This window comes from Thunnus albacares, chromosome 1 (genome assembly GCF_914725855.1).
Source record: "Thunnus albacares chromosome 1, fThuAlb1.1, whole genome shotgun sequence".
NCBI lineage: Eukaryota > Metazoa > Chordata > Actinopteri > Scombriformes > Scombridae > Thunnus > Thunnus albacares.
In genome coordinates this window covers 40,528,524-40,550,349 of record NC_058106.1, presented here as the reverse complement: position 1 = coordinate 40,550,349, position 21,826 = coordinate 40,528,524, and the positions used below count along the sequence as shown (strand labels likewise).

General features: G+C 40.0%; 2 protein-coding genes and 1 long non-coding RNA gene across 4 annotated transcripts in view; 1 reads left to right on the top strand and 2 right to left on the bottom strand.

Annotated features, from left to right (window-relative positions):
• The window catches only part of LOC122987139 (palmitoyltransferase ZDHHC1-like), a 25,838-nt gene extending 13,918 nt beyond the window's left edge, over nt 1-11,920 (bottom strand). The window contains exons 1-2 of one of the 2 annotated variants that reach the window (XM_044358834.1): nt 11,346-11,920; nt 9,920-10,139 (exon numbers count right to left, since the gene is read on the bottom strand). In XM_044358834.1, coding sequence (XP_044214769.1) covers nt 9,920-10,138 — 219 coding nt within the window. In that variant the 5' untranslated portion in view covers nt 10,139; nt 11,346-11,920. The remainder of the gene's footprint in view (nt 1-9,919; nt 10,140-11,345) is intronic. The other variant, XM_044358843.1, reaches the window with a different exon arrangement.
• Nucleotides 11,921-12,573: 653 nt separating this feature from the next.
• Nucleotides 12,574-14,700, top strand: LOC122987940. The gene is made up of 2 exons (XR_006404669.1): nt 12,574-12,834; nt 13,687-14,700. It is a non-coding gene; the product is annotated as an uncharacterized LOC122987940 (long non-coding RNA).
• A 108-nt stretch (nt 14,701-14,808) lies between these two features.
• The window catches only part of LOC122986857 (NLR family CARD domain-containing protein 3-like), a 934,102-nt gene continuing 927,084 nt past the window's right edge, over nt 14,809-21,826 (bottom strand). The window contains exon 12 of the mRNA XM_044358311.1: nt 14,809-15,599. Coding sequence (XP_044214246.1) covers nt 15,046-15,599 — 554 coding nt within the window. The 3' untranslated portion in view covers nt 14,809-15,045. The remainder of the gene's footprint in view (nt 15,600-21,826) is intronic.

Genomic DNA, 21,826 nt, shown 5'->3' with positions numbered 1-21,826 from the left:
TGTTCATCACATGATCACAACATGTTCATCACATGACCACAACATGTTCATCACATGATCACATGTTCATCACATGACCACATGTTCATCACATGACCACAACATGTTCATCACATGATCACAACATGTTCATCACATGACCACAACATGTTCATCACATGATCACATGTTCATCACATGACCACATGTTCATCACATGACCACAACATGTTCATCACATGATCACAACATGTTCATCACATGACCACAACATGTTCATCACATGATCACAACATGTTCATCACATGACCACATGTTCATCACATGATCACATGTTCATCACATGACCACAACATGTTCATCACATGACCACAACATGTTCATCACATGACCACAACATGTTCATAACATGATCACATGTTCATCACATGACCACATGTTCATCACATGACCACAACATGTTCATCACATGACCACATGTTCATCACATGACCACAACATGTTCATCACATGACCACATGTTCATCACATGATCACATGTTCATCACATGACCACATGTTCATCACATGACCACAACATGACCACAACATGTTCATCACATGACCACAACATGTTCATCACATGATCACAACATGTTCATCACATGACCACAACATGACCACATGTTCATCACATGATCATCACATGATCACATGTTCATAACATGACCACATGACCACAACATGTTCATAACATGATCACAACATGACCACATGTTCATCACATGATCACATGACCACAACATGACCACATGTTCATCACATGACCACAACATGACCACAACATGACCACAACATGTTCATCACATGACCACAACATGATCACAACATGATCACAACATGTTCATCACATGACCACAACATGTTCATAACATGATCACATGTTCATCACATGACCACATGACCACAACATGACCACATGTTCATCACGACCACAACATGACCACAACATGTTCATCACATGACCACAACATGTTCATCACATGATCACAACATGTTCATAACATGATCACAACATGTTCATCACATGACCACAACATGTTCATCACATGACCACATGACCACAACATGACCACATGTTCATCACATGACCACAACATGATCATCACATGACCACAACATGTTCATCACATGATCACAACATGTTCATCACATGATCACATGTTCATCACATGATCACATGTTCATAACATGATCACAACATGATCACATGATCATCACATGACCACAACATGTTCATCACATGATCACAACATGATCATCACATGACCACAACATGTTCATCACATGATCACAACATGACCACAACATGTTCATCACATGACCACATGTTCATCACATGACCACAACATGTTCATCACATGACCACAACATGACCACATGTTCATCACATGACCACATGTTCATCACATGACCACAACATGTTCATCACATGACCACAACATGACCACAACATGTTCATCACATGACCACAACATGTTCATCACATGACCACAACATGACCACAACATGTTCATCACATGACCACATGTTCATCACATGACCACATGTTCATCACATGACCAAAACATGATCACAACATGTTCATCACATGACCACATGTTCATCACATGATCACAACATGTTCATCACATGATCACAACATGACCACAACATGTTCATCACATGACCACATGTTCATCACATGACCACAACATGATCACAACATGTTCATCACATGACCACAACATGTTCATAACATGATCACAACATGATCATCACATGACCACAACATGTTCATCACATGATCACAACATGTTCATCACATGACCACAACATGTTCATAACATGATCACAACATGATCATCACATGACCACATGTTCATCACATGATCACATGTTCATCACATGATCACAACATGTTCATAACATGATCACATGTTCATAACATGATCACAACATGATCATCACATGACAACATGTTCATAACATGATCACATGTTCATCACATGACCACATGTTCATCACATGACCACAACATGTTCATCACATGACCACATGTTCATCACATGACCACAACATGTTCATCACATGACCACATGTTCATCACATGATCACATGTTCATCACATGACCACATGTTCATCACATGACCACAACATGACCACAACATGTTCATCACATGACCACAACATGTTCATCACATGATCACAACATGTTCATCACATGACCACAACATGACCACATGTTCATCACAAGATCATCACATGATCACAACATGTTCATTACATGACCACATGACCACAACATGTTCATAACATGATCACAACATGACCACATGTTCATCACATGATCACATGACCACAACATGACCACATGTTCATCACATGACCACAACATGACCACAACATGACCACAACATGTTCATCACATGACCACAACATGATCACAACATGATCACAACATGTTCATCACATGACCACAACATGTTCATAACATGATCACATGTTCATCACATGACCACATGACCACAACATGACCACATGTTCATCACGACCACAACATGACCACAACATGTTCATCACATGACCACAACATGTTCATCACATGATCACAACATGTTCATAACATGATCACAACATGTTCATCACATGACCACAACATGTTCATCACATGACCACATGACCACAACATGACCACATGTTCATCACATGACCACAACATGATCATCACATGACCACAACATGTTCATCACATGATCACAACATGTTCATCACATGATCACATGTTCATCACATGATCACATGTTCATAACATGATCACAACATGATCACATGATCATCACATGACCACAACATGTTCATCACATGATCACAACATGATCATCACATGACCACAACATGTTCATCACATGATCACAACATGACCACAACATGTTCATCACATGACCACATGTTCATCACATGACCACAACATGTTCATCACATGACCACAACATGACAACAACATGTTCATCACATGACCACATGTTCATCACATGACCACAACATGTTCATCACATGACCACAACATGACCACAACATGTTCATCACATGACCACAACATGTTCATCACATGACCACAACATGACCACAACATGTTCATCACATGACCACATGTTCATCACATGACCACATGTTCATCACATGACCAAAACATGATCACAACATGTTCATCACATGACCACATGTTCATCACATGATCACAACATGTTCATCACATGATCACAACATGACCACAACATGTTCATCACATGACCACATGTTCATCACATGACCACAACATGATCACAACATGTTCATCACATGACCACAACATGTTCATAACATGATCACAACATGATCATCACATGACCACAACATGTTCATCACATGATCACAACATGTTCATCACATGACCACAACATGTTCATAACATGATCACAACATGATCATCACATGACCACATGTTCATCACATGATCACATGTTCATCACATGATCACAACATGTTCATAACATGATCACATGTTCATAACATGATCACAACATGATCATCACATGACCACATGTTCATCACATGATCACAACATGACCACAACATGTTCATCACATGATCACAACATGACCACATGTTCATCACATGACCACAAGTTCATCACATGACCACAACATGTTCATCACATGATCACAACATGTTCATAACATGATCACAACATGTTCATCACATGACCACAACATGTTCATCACATGACCACATGTTCATCACATGACCACATGTTCATCACATGACCACAACATGATCACAACATGTTCATCACATGACCACATGTTCATCACATGATCACAACATGTTCATCACATGATCACAACATGACCACAACATGTTCATCACATGACCACATGTTCATCACATGACCACAACATGATCACAACATGTTCATCACATGACCACAACATGTTCATAACATGATCACAACATGATCATCACATGACCACAACATGTTCATCACATGATCACAACATGTTCATCACATGACCACAACATGTTCATAACATGATCACAACATGATCATCACATGACCACATGTTCATCACATGATCACATGTTCATCACATGATCACAACATGTTCATAACATGATCACATGTTCATAACATGATCACAACATGATCATCACATGACCACATGTTCATCACATGATCACAACATGACCACATGTTCATCACATGACCACAAGTTCATCACATGACCACAACATGTTCATCACATGATCACAACATGTTCATAACATGATCACAACATGTTCATCACATGACCACAACATGTTCATCACATGACCACATGACCACAACATGACCACATGTTCATCACATGACCACAACATGATCATCACATGACCACAACATGTTCATCACATGATCACAACATGTTCATCACATGATCACATGTTCATCACATGATCACATGTTCATAACATGATCACAACATGATCACATGATCATCACATGACCACAACATGTTCATCACATGATCACAACATGTTCATCACATGACCACAACATGTTCATCACATGACCACATGTTCATCACATGACCACAACATGTTCATCACATGACCACAACATGTTCATCACATGACCACAACATGACCACAACATGTTCATCACATGACCACAACATGTTCATCACATGACCACAACATGACCACAACATGTTCATCACATGACCACAACATGACCACAACATGTTCATCACATGACCACAACATGTTCATCACATGACCACAACATGACCACATGTTCATCACATGACCACATGTTCATCACATGACCACAACATGATCACAACATGTTCATCACATGACCACATGTTCATCACATGATCACAACATGTTCATCACATGATCACAACATGACCACAACATGTTCATCACATGACCACATGTTCATCACATGACCACAACATGATCACAACATGTTCATCACATGACCACAACATGTTCATAACATGATCACAACATGATCATCACATGACCACAACATGTTCATCACATGATCACAACATGTTCATCACATGACCACAACATGTTCATAACATGATCACAACATGATCATCACATGACCACATGTTCATCACATGATCACATGTTCATCACATGATCACAACATGTTCATAACATGATCACATGTTCATAACATGATCACAACATGATCATCACATGACCACATGTTCATCACATGATCACAACATGACCACAACATGTTCATCACATGATCACAACATGACCACATGTTCATCACATGACCACAAGTTCATCACATGACCACAACATGTTCATCACATGATCACAACATGTTCATAACATGATCACAACATGTTCATCACATGACCACAACATGTTCATCACATGACCACATGTTCATCACATGACCACATGTTCATCACATGACCACAACATGATCACAACATGTTCATCACATGACCACATGTTCATCACATGATCACATGTTCATCACATGATCACAACATGACCACAACATGTTCATCACATGACCACATGTTCATCACATGACCACAACATGATCACAACATGTTCATCACATGACCACAACATGTTCATAACATGATCACAACATGATCATCACATGACCACAACATGTTCATCACATGATCACAACATGTTCATCACATGACCACAACATGTTTATAACATGATCACAACATGATCATCACATGACCACATGTTCATCACATGATCACATGTTCATCACATGATCACAACATGTTCATAACATGATCACATGTTCATAACATGATCACAACATGATCATCACATGACCACATGTTCATCACATGATCACAACATGACCACAACATGTTCATCACATGATCACAACATGACCACATGTTCATCACATGACCACAAGTTCATCACATGACCACAACATGTTCATCACATGATCACAACATGTTCATAACATGATCACAACATGTTCATCACATGACCACAACATGTTCATCACATGACCACATGACCACAACATGACCACATGTTCATCACATGACCACAACATGATCATCACATGACCACAACATGTTCATCACATGATCACAACATGTTCATCACATGATCACATGTTCATCACATGATCACATGTTCATAACATGATCACAACATGATCACATGATCATCACATGACCACAACATGTTCATCACATGATCACAACATGATCATCACATGACCACAACATGTTCATCACATGATCACATGACCACAACATGTTCATCACATGACCACATGTTCATCACATGACCACATGTTCATCACATGACCACAACATGTTCATCACATGACCACAACATGTTCATCACATGACCACAACATGTTCATCACATGACCACAACATGACCACAACATGTTCATCACATGACCACAACATGTTCATCACATGACCACAACATGACCACAACATGTTCATCACATGACCACAACATGACCACAACATGTTCATCACATGACCACAACATGTTCATCACATGACCACAACATGACCACATGTTCATCACATGACCACATGTTCATCACATGACCACAACATGATCACAACATGTTCATCACATGACCACATGTTCATCACATGATCACAACATGTTCATCACATGATCACAACATGACCACAACATGTTCATCACATGACCACATGTTCATCACATGACCACAACATGATCACAACATGTTCATCACATGACCACAACATGTTCATAACATGATCACAACATGATCATCACATGACCACAACATGTTCATCACATGATCACAACATGTTCATCACATGACCACAACATGTTCATAACATGATCACAACATGATCATCACATGACCACATGTTCATCACATGATCACATGTTCATCACATGATCACAACATGTTCATAACATGATCACATGTTCATAACATGATCACAACATGATCATCACATGACCACATGTTCATCACATGATCACAACATGACCACAACATGTTCATCACATGATCACAACATGACCACATGTTCATCACATGACCACAAGTTCATCACATGACCACAACATGTTCATCACATGATCACAACATGTTCATAACATGATCACAACATGTTCATCACATGACCACAACATGTTCATCACATGACCACATGTTCATCACATGACCACAACATGATCACAACATGTTCATCACATGACCACATGTTCATCACATGATCACAACATGTTCATCACATGATCACAACATGACCACAACATGTTCATCACATGACCACATGTTCATCACATGACCACAACATGATCACAACATGTTCATCACATGACCACAACATGTTCATAACATGATCACAACATGATCATCACATGACCACAACATGTTCATCACATGATCACAACATGTTCATCACATGACCACAACATGTTCATAACATGATCACAACATGATCATCACATGACCACATGTTCATCACATGATCACATGTTCATCACATGATCACAACATATTCATAACATGATCACATGTTCATAACATGATCACAACATGATCATCACATGACCACATGTTCATCACATGATCACAACATGACCACAACATGTTCATCACATGATCACAACATGACCACATGTTCATCACATGACCACAAGTTCATCACATGACCACAACATGTTCATCACATGATCACAACATGTTCATAACATGATCACAACATGTTCATCACATGACCACAACATGTTCATCACATGACCACATGACCACAACATGACCACATGTTCATCACATGACCACAACATGATCATCACATGACCACAACATGTTCATCACATGATCACAACATGTTCATCACATGATCACATGTTCATCACATGATCACATGTTCATAACATGATCACAACATGATCACATGATCATCACATGACCACAACATGTTCATCACATGATCACAACATGATCATCACATGACCACAACATGTTCATCACATGATCACATGACCACAACATGTTCATCACATGACCACATGTTCATCACATGACCACATGTTCATCACATGACCACAACATGTTCATCACATGACCACAACATGTTCATCACATGACCACAACATGACCACAACATGTTCATCACATGACCACAACATGTTCATCACATGACCACAACATGACCACAACATGTTCATCACATGACCACATGTTCATCACATGACCACATGTTCATCACATGACCACAACATGATCACAACATGTTCATCACATGACCACATGTTCATCACATGATCACAACATGTTCATCACATGATCACAACATGACCACAACATGTTCATCACATGACCACATGTTCATCACATGACCACAACATGATCACAACATGTTCATCACATGACCACAACATGTTCATAACATGACCACAACATGTTCATAACATGATCACAACATGTTCATCACATGACCACAACATGTTCATAACATGATCACAACATGATCATCACATGACCACATGTTCATCACATGATCACATGTTCATCACATGATCACAACATGTTCATAACATGATCACATGTTCATAACATGATCACAACATGATCATCACATGACCACATGTTCATCACATGATCACAACATGACCACAACATGTTCATCACATGATCACAACATGACCACAACATGTTCATCACATGACCACAAGTTCATCACATGACCACAACATGTTCATCACATGATCACAACATGACCACAACATGTTCATCACATGATCACAACATGTTCATCACATGATCACATGTTCATAACATGATCACATGTTCATCACATGATCACAACATGATCACAACATGACCACAACATGTTCATCACATGACCACAACATGTTCATCACATGATCACAACATGTTCATCACATGACCACAAGTTCATCACATGACCACAACATGTTCATCACATGATCACAACATGACCACAACATGTTCATCACATGATCACAACATGTTCATCACATGACCACAAGTTCATCACATGACCACAACATGTTCATCACATGATCACAACATGATCACAACATGTTCATCACATGATCACAACATGTTCATAACATGATCACATGTTCATCACATGATCACAACATGATCACAACATGACCACAACATGTTCATCACATGACCACAACATGTTCATCACATGATCACAACATGTTCATCACATGATCACAACATGTTCATCACATGATCACAACATGTTCATAACATGATCACATGTTCATCACATGATCACAACATGATCACAACATGACCACAACATGTTCATCACATGACCACAACATGTTCATCACATGATCACAACATGTTCATCACATGATCACAACATGTTCATAACATGATCACATGTTCATCACATGATCACAACATGATCACAACATGACCACAACATGTTCATCACATGACCACAACATGTTCATCACATGATCACAACATGATCATCACATGACCACAACATGTTCATCACATGACCACAACATGTTCATCACATGACCACAACATGTTCATCACATGATCACAACATGTTCATCACATGACCACAACATGACTAAAACACTGAGACTCATCCTGTGTTGTAAAAGCCTGAATGGATTGATATGAACTAAATCAACATCGTATGTAGTGATGTTAATCAGAAGATTAGAGACATGTGACAGATTTATGTGTCATGTGACATAAATATACATTTATGTGTGATGTTTTATGTTTTACAGTAATTTACAGCACAGGAGGCCCCGACATCACCCTGATCATCCTACACATCACTTTACTGGTTTACACCTTACACATCTTTAAATGAGCCAATCAATAAAATCAATCAATAACGTTTGTGCTCGGTGGAAGGATACGATGTAGCCTGCAGGGATCCAGTGTGCCGGCAGCAGCGGGACGAACACGCCGAGGCCGGTGACGGCGAAGTAGACGTAGAGCAGCCAGGCCAGCAGCTGGAAGGGGTGAGGAGGCCAACTCCATCCGTTAGTGCGAGAGCAGAGCGGCACGTCGGCTCGCTGCGGCACCTCGTCACCGACCGGCGCCGTGCGGTTCAGGTTCCTGCTGCACACGTCCATCCTGCACACAGACAGCATGAGACATCTACACCTCCTCACTGCTCCTCACCCCTCTTCACTGCATTACCCTGGCCTCCAGCACCACCGTCAGGTTATCTTTGATCAGGATATGTCCTTTAACTCCCACATAAATCAAATGTCAAGGACTGCCTTTTTTCACTTACGTAATATCACAAAAATCAGGCACATCCTGTCCCTAAAAGATGCAGAAAAACTAGTTCACGCATTTGTTACTTCTAGGCTGGATTATTGCAATTCCTTATTATCAGGCTGCTCTAACAAGTCTCTAAAGACTCTCCAGCTGGTCCAGAATGCAGCTGCACGTGTTCTGACTAAAACTAGAAAAAGAGACCACATTTCTCCCATTTTAGCTTCGCTGCATTGGCTTCCTGTAAAATCTAGAATTGACTTTAAAATCCTTCTCCTAACTTACAAAGCCCTTAATGGTCAGGCACCATCATATCTTGAAGAGCTCATAGTACCGTATTATCCCACTAGAACACTGCGCTCCCAGTATGCAGCTTACTGGTGGTTCCTACAGTCTTTAAAAGTAGAATGGGAGGCAGAGCCTTCAGCTATCAGGCTCCTCTCCTGTGGAACCATCTACCAGATTGGGTCCGGGGTGCAGACACCCTCTCTATGTTTAAGAGTAGGCTTCAAACTTTCCTTTTTGATAAAGCTTATAGTTTTTTGATGCTGCTGATATTATTATTTGTCATACTTCTATCATTAATATTGTTGTTATTGTTATTATCGTTGTTATTATGCTTCTCTGTGTCTCCCTCCATCTTTCTCTCTCAACCCAGATGGCGCCACCTAGTGTCCGGTCCTGTTAAAGGAGAGTTTTTCCTGCTGCTGATGGAGGACTGTTGGGTCTCTGTAGATGAAAGAGTTCAGTCTGCTCTATGTGGAAAGAGTCCTGAGATAACTTCTGGTTTGATTTGGCGCTTTATAAATAAAATTAACTTGACTTTCATCTCCTTTGGGATTTGGGAAGAGAAAAACTATCAGATTAATCCATGATGAAAATACTCATCAGCTGCAGTTCAATAATCACATCACCAGATATTCCTGTAGCGGTTCGATAATACCGTAATGACTGTATTATGACTGATGTTACTAATATCTACATAATTAATCATTTAAACAGCTGGACTACAGCAGAGGTTCAGACACCTGAAACATGCAGGTAGCAGCGGCAGCTCACCTGTTTAGCTCGGGTTAACGGGTTAACGGGTTACCGGGACTCGGGATGTGGATCGGCCCTCCGGTCCGCAGCATCTCCTCTCATCCCAGACTCCGGGCTCGACCGGCGGCGTGCAGCCGTGCCCTCCCCCGGGAGAACCCGGCTGCTGCTGAGCTGACCCGCAGAGAGAAGCACCGCCCGGCTGAGAGCGTCCCGGTCCGGCTGTTAACTCACATCCATCCCGGCAGAGGACTCGGCCCGTGTTAGCGCGTTGCTCCCCGGCCACAGCGCGCTGAGCCTGCCTATTTAGCGTGCTAATCTGCTAGCCTCGTTAGCCGGACACTGCTAAGGCCATGTTAGCTGGCTAACACCGACAAACAGACCGGAGCGGCGACCGCAGGCTGCTCATCAAACTCCGGCCTTCAGTTTATAAGTTTAACGCAGATTTTTAAATATTTATCCGCCGCTGCTGATCAACTATCCGCTAACTAGCGAAGCTGACTAGCCTGTTAGCTAACTAGCCTGCTGTCTCTCCGTCTCCAGCATTGTACGCTGTTTCCCTGGTAACGCTCCAGGTCCGCTCCTATTGGTCGCAGCATCTGGTCCCGCCCACAGCCGACTGCCAATAGAAACCGATCTGAAAGCAGCCTGCAGGGGGCAGCAGATACACTGATCACTGATCAATTAAATAACATACAATACCAGCAGTGGAAGAAATACTTTACTGCAGTAAAAATACCAATACAGCGATGTACAAATACTCCATTACAAGTAAAAGTCCTGCATGAAAAATCCTAGTTAAAGTATTGCAGTAAAAGTACATAAGTATTATGAGCTTGATGTAGTTAAAGTACTGCAGTAAAAGTACATAAGTATTATGAGCTTGATGTAGTTAAAGTATTGCAGTAAAAGTACATAAGTATTATGAGCTTGATGTAGTTAAAGTATTGCAGTAAAAGTACATAAGTATTATGAGCTTGATGTAGTTAAAGTATTGCAGTAAAAGTACATAAGTATTATGAGCTTGATGTAGTTAAAGTATTGCAGTAATTAATGAATGAATACTTTTACTGTAGTAGGGTTTTAATGCAGGACTTTTACTTGTAATGGAGTATTTGTACATGCAGTATTGTGTAGTGAAGTAAAGGATCTGAGTACTTCTTCCACCTCTGGTGTCGGTTGAATCTCTTCTGGACTTTACTCAGACTAAATAAACATAACTGTCGACTCTGAGAACGACTGTCGGCCTTTTTCATGACTTTCTAACATTTCATAGACTCGACACTTGTATGATCAATAAAACTAATGGATCCATGAATCAGAAACGGTTTGTTCCTTGTTGTCATGGTCCGTCCTGCAAGAGGGAGAATCTGAGCAGAAACCTGCAGCCAGACAGCGAGGCAGAGAGAGCCAATAGGGTCCTTTGGCTCGTGGCTCCTCTCGTGGGTTCGGCCCTCCGCGGACAGGTATAGAGGCTTCATGACCGCCGGCAAACAAACACCATCTTATGGTAAACATGTCAATATTTACTCCTGTAGTCATTGATTGATTTTCATTTACCGTTATCACTGTGTTCCGTGTAATTATCATTTTGATAACAGTAACAATAGAAATAAATCAATGAAAAAAAAAACAGTACAAATTACGTCTTCAGATCATTTCCAATGTTTCAAATACTCACACAGTAAAAATATGTTCTGCAAAATGTAGAAGACTGCCATGAAACAGTTATACATTTACCATTTAAAGACATTATTATTATTATTATTATTATTATAAGAGCAGAAACAGATGTGATTTGTCTTTTTGATTGGAGATAAATGTCCAATCAGAAGCAGAGACATCCAGATATTAAAAGAACAACATAAAAGCAGCAAATATACAAAAATCCCTGAAATAAAGAAGCAAATATACGGTTCAGATTTCAACATAAATGTAGATTGTAAAGCTGCGACACAAATAAAGTTTGATTTTCCAACATGTGAAAATGTTCAGGACTGTAAAATCAGACACATGTTTATTTCTGATAATAAGAGTTTCTTAACGGACTGTAAAAGTCTTGTTTGGTGACATTTGGAGAAAGATTTAGTTTTTCCAAACCTGCATGTTCAGCATGATGGAAATAGAAAACAGCTGTTAGTTTGGATGAAGTTTGACAGCAGGAGTCCAGATGTTTTCTTCATTTTTCAAATGAAGTGAAAAAGAGAAAAATGAGAGTTTTTCTGTGATAAAGTAAAGTGGAGAACTGTACCTGGATCTGTAGATGTGATGGTTTCTCCTCCATGCTTGCAGCTCTGTGTGCAGTCTGTGTTTGGATGTTGAGCTGTGAGCTTTTGACTTTCTTCTTGGTTTCCTCTCTCAGCTCCTCGTCACATACCTGATCTGACCTCTGACCTCTGACCCGCTGATCGTCACAGCAGAAGAAGACAAACGGACGTCTGTATTCACTTTGTGTGCAGAAAGTTAAGCGACACACGTGTTTCACTGTTTTCTTCCTGGAGAAGAAAACACTTGCTTTTTGTCCAAAGCACATTTTCCAAATATAACTATTAATGTTGATGATTTATATCAAAATGTGACTTTTCATTCAAAGTTGAGTTGTGTGAAGGTTGTAGAAATGAGAAACTGACCCTGCGCTAAACTGTGTGTGAATAAACAATAGAACTATTAATAATGTTCAGCTTATTATTAGAGTGCCATTTTTCTGAATCTGACAATAAAGATCAAATGAAAGCTTCTATTATTATTTATGATCCTTTTTTATTGGACATAACAGGTGATACTGCAGTTCCATTTATTTCTGCCTGAGTAACATAAACATACAAATGATCAACTTTACTTGGTACAACACAAAAACAGGAAATAAGAAACATTTCAAACAGATTGTAAACAGATTGATGATCCTGTAAATGAGCTTTTTATTGTGGATATTTAGTAAGGCGCTAAACTGTCAGCTGTTTGTCCTCTAATATTCTGTTCACATACAGCCAGAGCTGCAACAATTAGTCCATTCATTGATTATCCATCAACACTAAATTAACACTTCATCATCATTTGAGTCATTTTGAAGCAAACATTTTCTGCTTTTAGCTTCTCAGGTGTGAAGATTGAATGCTTTTCTTTGTCTTACATGATAATAAACAGAATATTTGACTGTTCTGGACTTTAGTTCAGACAAAATGAGACATTTAAAGACGTCGCCTTTGACTCTGTGAAATTACAACCAGCATTTTACACAATTTACACAATTTCCTGACATTTTATAGACAAAACCATGAATTGATGAATCTATGAATCATAATGTTTATTTACAGCTCTACATGCACATCCAGTAGAGACACATAAAAACATGTCGCTTTCTGAATTGACTATATGATTAAAAAAACAACTAATTGAACAACAAATAAGAGTAAAAACAACAAAGAGCCTCTATAGGCCAGCGGATACTTACTGTCATTATGTATGTTATAGTTAGTCGGCAAAACACTGAGACTCATAAGGATCAAAGCCACGACCTCCGAACCTCCAAACAGTCCTCTAACAGACTGAGCTATCTGCTCTGAGAACATCAGCTTCTTTTTTACAGCTTTTTAAATGTCAAACAAACTGTCAGTCATGTGGAAACCATGTTGGTTTAGAAACTGCATTTACAAGCAGTGAGAGATCAGGTTGGTACTAAATAACATGAGAAAGTTTCTCTAACAGGAGGAGACTCTTCCTCCTACAGAGAACACAGAGACACTGAACCAGACCAGTAGACTCCAAACCCAGCATACAGAGGCTGAGTGAATGTGGTGTTGAAGGTGTGGAGGTGGATCAGTGTGTCAGAGGAGACTCTGTAGAAGGACAGAGTGCCAGCAGGACAGTCCACATACACTGCTACTCTGTTAGAGACAGAGGAGGAGGAGGAGGAGGAGGAGGAGGAGGAGGAGGAGATGGATGTTTTTATGTTATTGTGCCAGACAGAGTAACCATCATCAGAGCAGTTCAGCCTCCAGGACTGATCATTCCCTCCAAACAAACAGTATTTACTGTTTCCTTTCCTGCTGATTCCTCTGTAACTAACTGATATATCAACGTTTCCTCTCCACTCGACCTCCCAGTAACAGCGACCAATCAGATCATTTCTACACAGCAGCTGATAACAGTAATCAAATCTGTCTGGATGATCAGGATATGACTGATCCTCCTTCACATATGTCACCTTCCTGTTGTTGTCAGACAGTTCGAGGTTTATGTGTGCTGTGTTTGGATCCAGTGTGAGTTGACAGAAATCTGATGGAGAGAACGAGACACAATACAGCTGCAGTTATTGATCGATCATCTGATTGATGATGACATCATCTTCATCCTCAGTAGGATGTGAATGAGTGATGTCACAGTTTGAAGTTTGCTTTGTTTTCATGAATGAAATGAAAAACACACTTACACCTCCAAGGACCTGGTGTCAACCATCGGACTCCAGCAGGCTGCAGGCTGAAAGGAGGAGGGGGGTCAGAGCAGCACGTTCTCTTTCAGCATGCAAACATGGACGTTACATCGCTCTAGTCTACTGTTTGATTATTCTGTTCAAATGTGGGGTTGGGCTTTGATAGACTTTGATCCAATCTGAATCCAGTATCCCAATCCTTCTGAAACCCTGATTGAATCTAATCAGGTTGAACTTTCAACATTTACAGGAAACTTCAGTTAGAAATAACAAAAAGTCAAAGATTGAGTTGAGATGTGTGATCAGCTCTGACAGAGAAAATGTTTCCAGCTCTTCCTCCTCTATCAGACATTGTCTCTCCATACACTCAAAAACATCATTCATGCCATCATTTATTATTAAGCATTTGGATTTCTGTCATTTTCATTCAATCACCACAATTTGAAAATGGATTTATTTAAATCTCATAAAATCTGCAGAAATATTGTAATTCTAAAAATAATGAAATGTGATCAATTAAAACGTATGAACATGGTTTGAATATGGTTTAAGTCAATTAGTTCAAACGTGTGAGATTGGTTTACATATCAAACTCAGGAAGTGGAATTGTTTCTAAACAGATACGTCAGAATTCTCGCCGCCATCTTGACAACCACCTCAGCGCAGCACGAGCGAGCACGAGACACTCGCACGAGGCTGATTACTGGTGAGTTCCATCCATACTCAACGTAGTTCATCTGACAGTTTTCAGTGTGAGTGCATGTTTTATTACTGCAGTTGATACTGTCTCACACATCATCTGCCTATCAAAACCAACCAGGACGCCACTGTATTTACCTCATGTAATGTCAATAAATTACAATATAAATAAATGAATCCTCTCTGAATGTATAGAATATATATTATAATTTTAATGATGGACATAGTCAGTAGCAGTAGACTGAAGGTGTTTTTATGTAGGAAGGTGTGAAATATACAGCCAGAGAGGTGAGCTTTAACATGGACTAAAAAGTGCCAGAGGATCATTTTCAATAATTCATATATTTTTGACACTGCTATTCAGAAACTCAGTAATAGCCAGATGCTAATTTAGCCTGTACATGTGTTGCACATGGTGGATGCAAACCCAAACTCTGCTGCACAACCTGGACACCACCAAAAAAAAGAAAAGAAATAGTCAAAATGGTTCATGTTGGGCTTATGATTTGATAAGTAAAAGGGTCATTATATTGTAGAATTACATGTCAAGTACAAATACATTCAGTGTCTGACTAGAGCAGTTCGTGTTTTACAGGAACGTAATTCAACATCATTTGACATGAAGCTGAATGCCAGGGCAACCTCTGACATCTTGTAAGTATGTTGTAAACACATTGAGAACATGTGTAGTATAGTTTACCTGCAGACTGTTGAACTTGCACTTACAAAGCTCTTGTCATGTGTGAACTTGACTGCATTGGTGTGTGGGCTTTATGAGACTTCCCTGCAACAGCTTCATTTAAAGTTGTTTTTTCGAAGGGGAATTATCTGTAACTTCTGACCATCACATGTCTCTTTTCAGCCAATCACACGAGACTTTAGAGTATAATGTAATGTGATCATCACATAGTGTGTAGTTAATGACCCCACAACTAATAGGATGTGTTTTGTCTGTGTTCACAGATATGTGAATGTGGCCGTGTAAAGTGTGTGACATTTCATTATCTACTAGCTATGAGTTGCTAAAACATTTCAGGTTCAAACATTTCCTCCATGGCAGCAATCGCCGGTATCCGTGTGTATATGTAGATTGCCCGTGTACGTTCACAAGGTGGAAGAACCTTTTGAGTCACATATATCAAAAACACAGGAATCTAGAAACACCACATGTTCAGTTCACTACATTTTCTTGTCAGGCGTGTGGATGCCAGGAACTTTCAACAGAGAAGGACTATTTTAGTCCCGTAAATCAACATCTTAGGCAATATGAAACCATAACCTGTATGTTTGAAGGATGTACAGTACAGACCAAAAGTTTAGACACACCTTCTCATTCAATGAGTTTCCTTTCTTTTCATGACTATTGACATTGTAGATTCACACTGAAGGCATCAAAACTATGAATTAACACATGTGGAAATATGTACTTAACAAAAAAGTGTAAAACAACTGAAAATACGCCTTATATTCTAGTTTCTTCAAAGTAGCCACCTTTTGCTCTGATTACTGCTTTGCACACACTCTGCATTCTCTTGATGAGCTTCAAGAGGTAGTCACCTGAAATGGTTTTCACTTCACAGGTGTGCCCTGTCAGGTTTAATAAGTGGGATTTCTTGCCTTATAAATGGGGTTGGGACCATCAGTTGTGTTGTGCAGAAGTCAGGTGGATACACAGCTGATAGTCCTACTGAATAGACTGTTAGAATTTGTATTATGGCAAGAAAAAAGCAGCTAAGTAAAGAAAAACGAGTGGCCATCATTACTTTAAGAACTGAAGGTCAGTCAGTCCGAAAAATTGGGAAAACTTTGAAAGTGTCCCCAAGTGCAGTCGCAAAAACCATCAAGCGGTACAAAGAAACTGGCTCACATGAGGACCGCCCCAGGAAAGGAAGACCAAGAGTCACCTCTGCTGCGGAGGATAAGTTCATCCGAGTCACCAGCCTCAGACATCGCAGGTTAACAGCAGCTCAGATTAGAGACCAGGTCAATGCCACACAGAGTTCTAGCAGCAGACACATCTCTAGAACAACTGTTAAGAGGAGACTGTGTGAATCAGGCCTTCATGGTAGAATAGCTGCTAGGAAACCACTGCTAAGGACAGGCAACAAGCAGAAGAGACTTGTTTGGGCTAAAGAACACAAGGAATGGACATTAAACCAGTGGAAATCTGTGCTTTGGTCTGATGAGTCCAAATTTGAGATCTTTGGTTCCAACCACCGTGTCTTTGTGCGACGCAGAAAAGGTGAACGGATGGACTCTACATGTCTGGTTCCCACCGTGAAGCATGGAGGAGGAGGTGTGATGGTGTGGGGGTGCTTTGCTGGTGACACTGTTGGGGATTTATTCCAAATTGAAGGCATACTGAACCAGCATGGCTACCACAGCATCTTGCAGCGGCATGCTATTCCATCCGGTTTGCGTTTAGTTGGACCGTCATTTATTTTTCAACAGGACAATGACCCCAAACACACCTCCAGGCTGTGTAAGGGCTATTTGACCAAGAAGGAGAGTGATGGGGTGCTGCGCCAGATGACCCGGCCTCCACAGTCACTGGACCTGAACCCAATCGAGATGGTTTGGGGTGAGCTGGACCGCAGAGTGAAGGCAAAAGGGCCAACAAGTGCTAAGCATCTCTGAGAACTCCTTCAAGACTGTTGGAAGACCATTTCAGGTGACTACCTCTTGAAGCTCATCAAGAGAATGCCAAGAGTGTGCGAAGCAGTAATCAAAGCAAAAGGTGGCTACTTTGAAGAAACTAGAATATAAGACATATTTTCAGTTGTTTCACACTTTTTTGTTAAGTATATAATTCCACATGTGTTAATTCATAGTTTTGATGCCTTCAGTGTGAATCTACAATTTTCATAGTCATGAAAATAAAGAAAACTCTTTGAATGAGAAGGTGTGTCCAAACTTTTGGTCTGTACTGTACTTTCCAGACAAATATATATAGCACCTTTAACTCTCGTAAAAATCAAAAACATCATCGCCACAACCAAACCCCATAGGCAAAATCAGTCATTTTAGTAACTACAGCACATCTGCTTTCCTTTCAGTACAGTTTGTGTTATTGTATGACTCTGGTGAATCTAAACTGTCCTTTTTAAAACACTGAAGTCACTATGGAGCGATGGAGGCGATGGAGTTTGCTTTGCTTGGATAGGGCAATATTTTATGATGTAAAGGCAGTTTCCTTTCAGTAAAGTCTGACGGTAAAGTAAAGCGGTGAAAATATTATAACGTACACTTAATCTAATATTGTTTGTTTTAGGTGGAGCTGTTTTTTAAGTGTCTAAAATATGTTGTGTTGCTGACCCTGTCCACAGCAGCTCATTTTCCGTTTTTGCTTGTTGCATGTTCAAAGTGATAGTTCAAGTTCTTACCTATATAGTGACATTAGCTGCTACTTACTAGTTTAATAGATTCTCCAGTTTGACCCATCAGCTGCTTCCCTGTCTTAAAACACAGTGTTACTATTTCAAGTGTGGACACAGCTGAGAAAAGTTTTTGAAGGATGCACAACACATTTTTTGGGATTCATTGTCCAGGATCTTTTCCCAACCCTCTTGCTTGCTAACTGCTAACTACTTTGTTTCTGGAGCTCGACACAACAGAGCCCTCGTCACTGTTTGTTCTGACAACTTGTAGTTGAAATTGTAGCGTAGTGATACAGTGATGGTAAGAGTGTACTGGATTTCTATCTATGCTAAGTGTGAACTCTTACCATAGATAAGAACCCCAACTATCACTTTCATTAAATGAATGCTTCAGTTGTTGCTCAAATTTCAGTTTGTAAAACTGCATTTTTAGAAACTTGGAACATCACAGTTTGACCAGCACTGGGACGCAGCTCATTGTTCATGTTTTATCCAGCAGGATAGTGAACGTGCAGAGGCAGAGTCAGGGATTGCACAGACAACAACGGGCATCTATGTGATTCGAGTGGAGGCTGCCGGTCCTGAAGATGAGATGTATGCAGATGTTGGTGTTGTACTTGAAGGTGTGGAAATTCTGCAAAACCTACAAAGTATCACATTTGCAAGTCTGATGAGTTTTGTTTCATTGATGTGCTGAACTTGACGTACCCTAAGGACCTCAAGTGCACGATTGAAGGGTTTAAGAAAATCCTGATGGACCTGGACCTGGACTTCACCAAAAATTCAAGTACTGAAGATTAAATTCAGTGACTGCATTTTGCACTAATAGATTATTATTTCCTGTGTGAAAAACATGCAAACAAGTGGTTGATTTCTGCAAGTTTTGCCACTTACCAGAGTGAACTTAAATATTCTGTTTATATTCCTTTACTCAAGATTAGATTCTAGGAATTGTTATGCATCTGAAATTACTAATCATAGTTCAGGGTTACCTTAAATTAGCCTTTAACTGTTTGCCTGTCTTTATAGGCATTTGTCTAAGTGGTCAACTGTGCCAAAATAAGTAAATATTTGAAAAGGGAGCACTTTCTTTAACCTTGTGCATGTAAGAACGGTATTTTCTTTTGTTTTTCTGTTTTGTTTTGTTTTTTTAAGTAGATTTTTACTATATTTGTTGTTCACATGTTTTGGTTGCTCTTTTTGTGGGTGTGTGCTTGTAGGAGCCAGAATGAATTGCAAAGTAGTAATTCTTTTGTTTTATATTTTGGGTTATTTTGGTTTGTTTATTATTGCACGATCACGGGGATTGATAATCAGGTCACATGGATATGGGCGGTGGTATCCTATAGTTAATTTAAGCACCTGTTCACCTGCATGCCAGCTGGTAAGAGACAGAGGGTGAGTGGGTCGTCGTATTTTTTGTTGACCGCTGTTTTACACCTGAACGCTGTTTTACACCTGAACGCTGTTTTACACCTGATCGCTGTGATTATTTTGAGTAGCCTATATTTTGTGCAAGTTATAATAAGTTGATCACTTTCATTAATAAAAGTTATTAAACCTACAGTTTTGATCTCAGCGAATCTTTTTGGTAGCGTGTCGGACAAACGGCAAACAAGGCCCAACCTCAGCCTCTCAGCGACTTTTACGTTGTTGCCAGTAGTCGCTACATTTTTGTCAACAAAAAACGGCATTAAAAGAAACATCAGCGGATGGCGCATGGGCTCAAGGATCGATTGGAAGGGGATTAAACAAAGCGAACATCGGAGGTGAAAGACTGAAGAAGGCACCGGCTGTCAACTATTACAACTTCAGGAGCCGCAGTCAAAGCCAACCACAGAAGCCAGGTAGGCTTACCGGTGTTTATACGCATTAAGCTGTGTATTAATGGAAGGAATGCGGCTTGCATATTCACTGCTGTGCGTCCGCTGGGGACGACTGGCTGATTGATTCCCGGTGCTGAATTATCTCCGTGATGCAAAAATAAGGAATCTCCG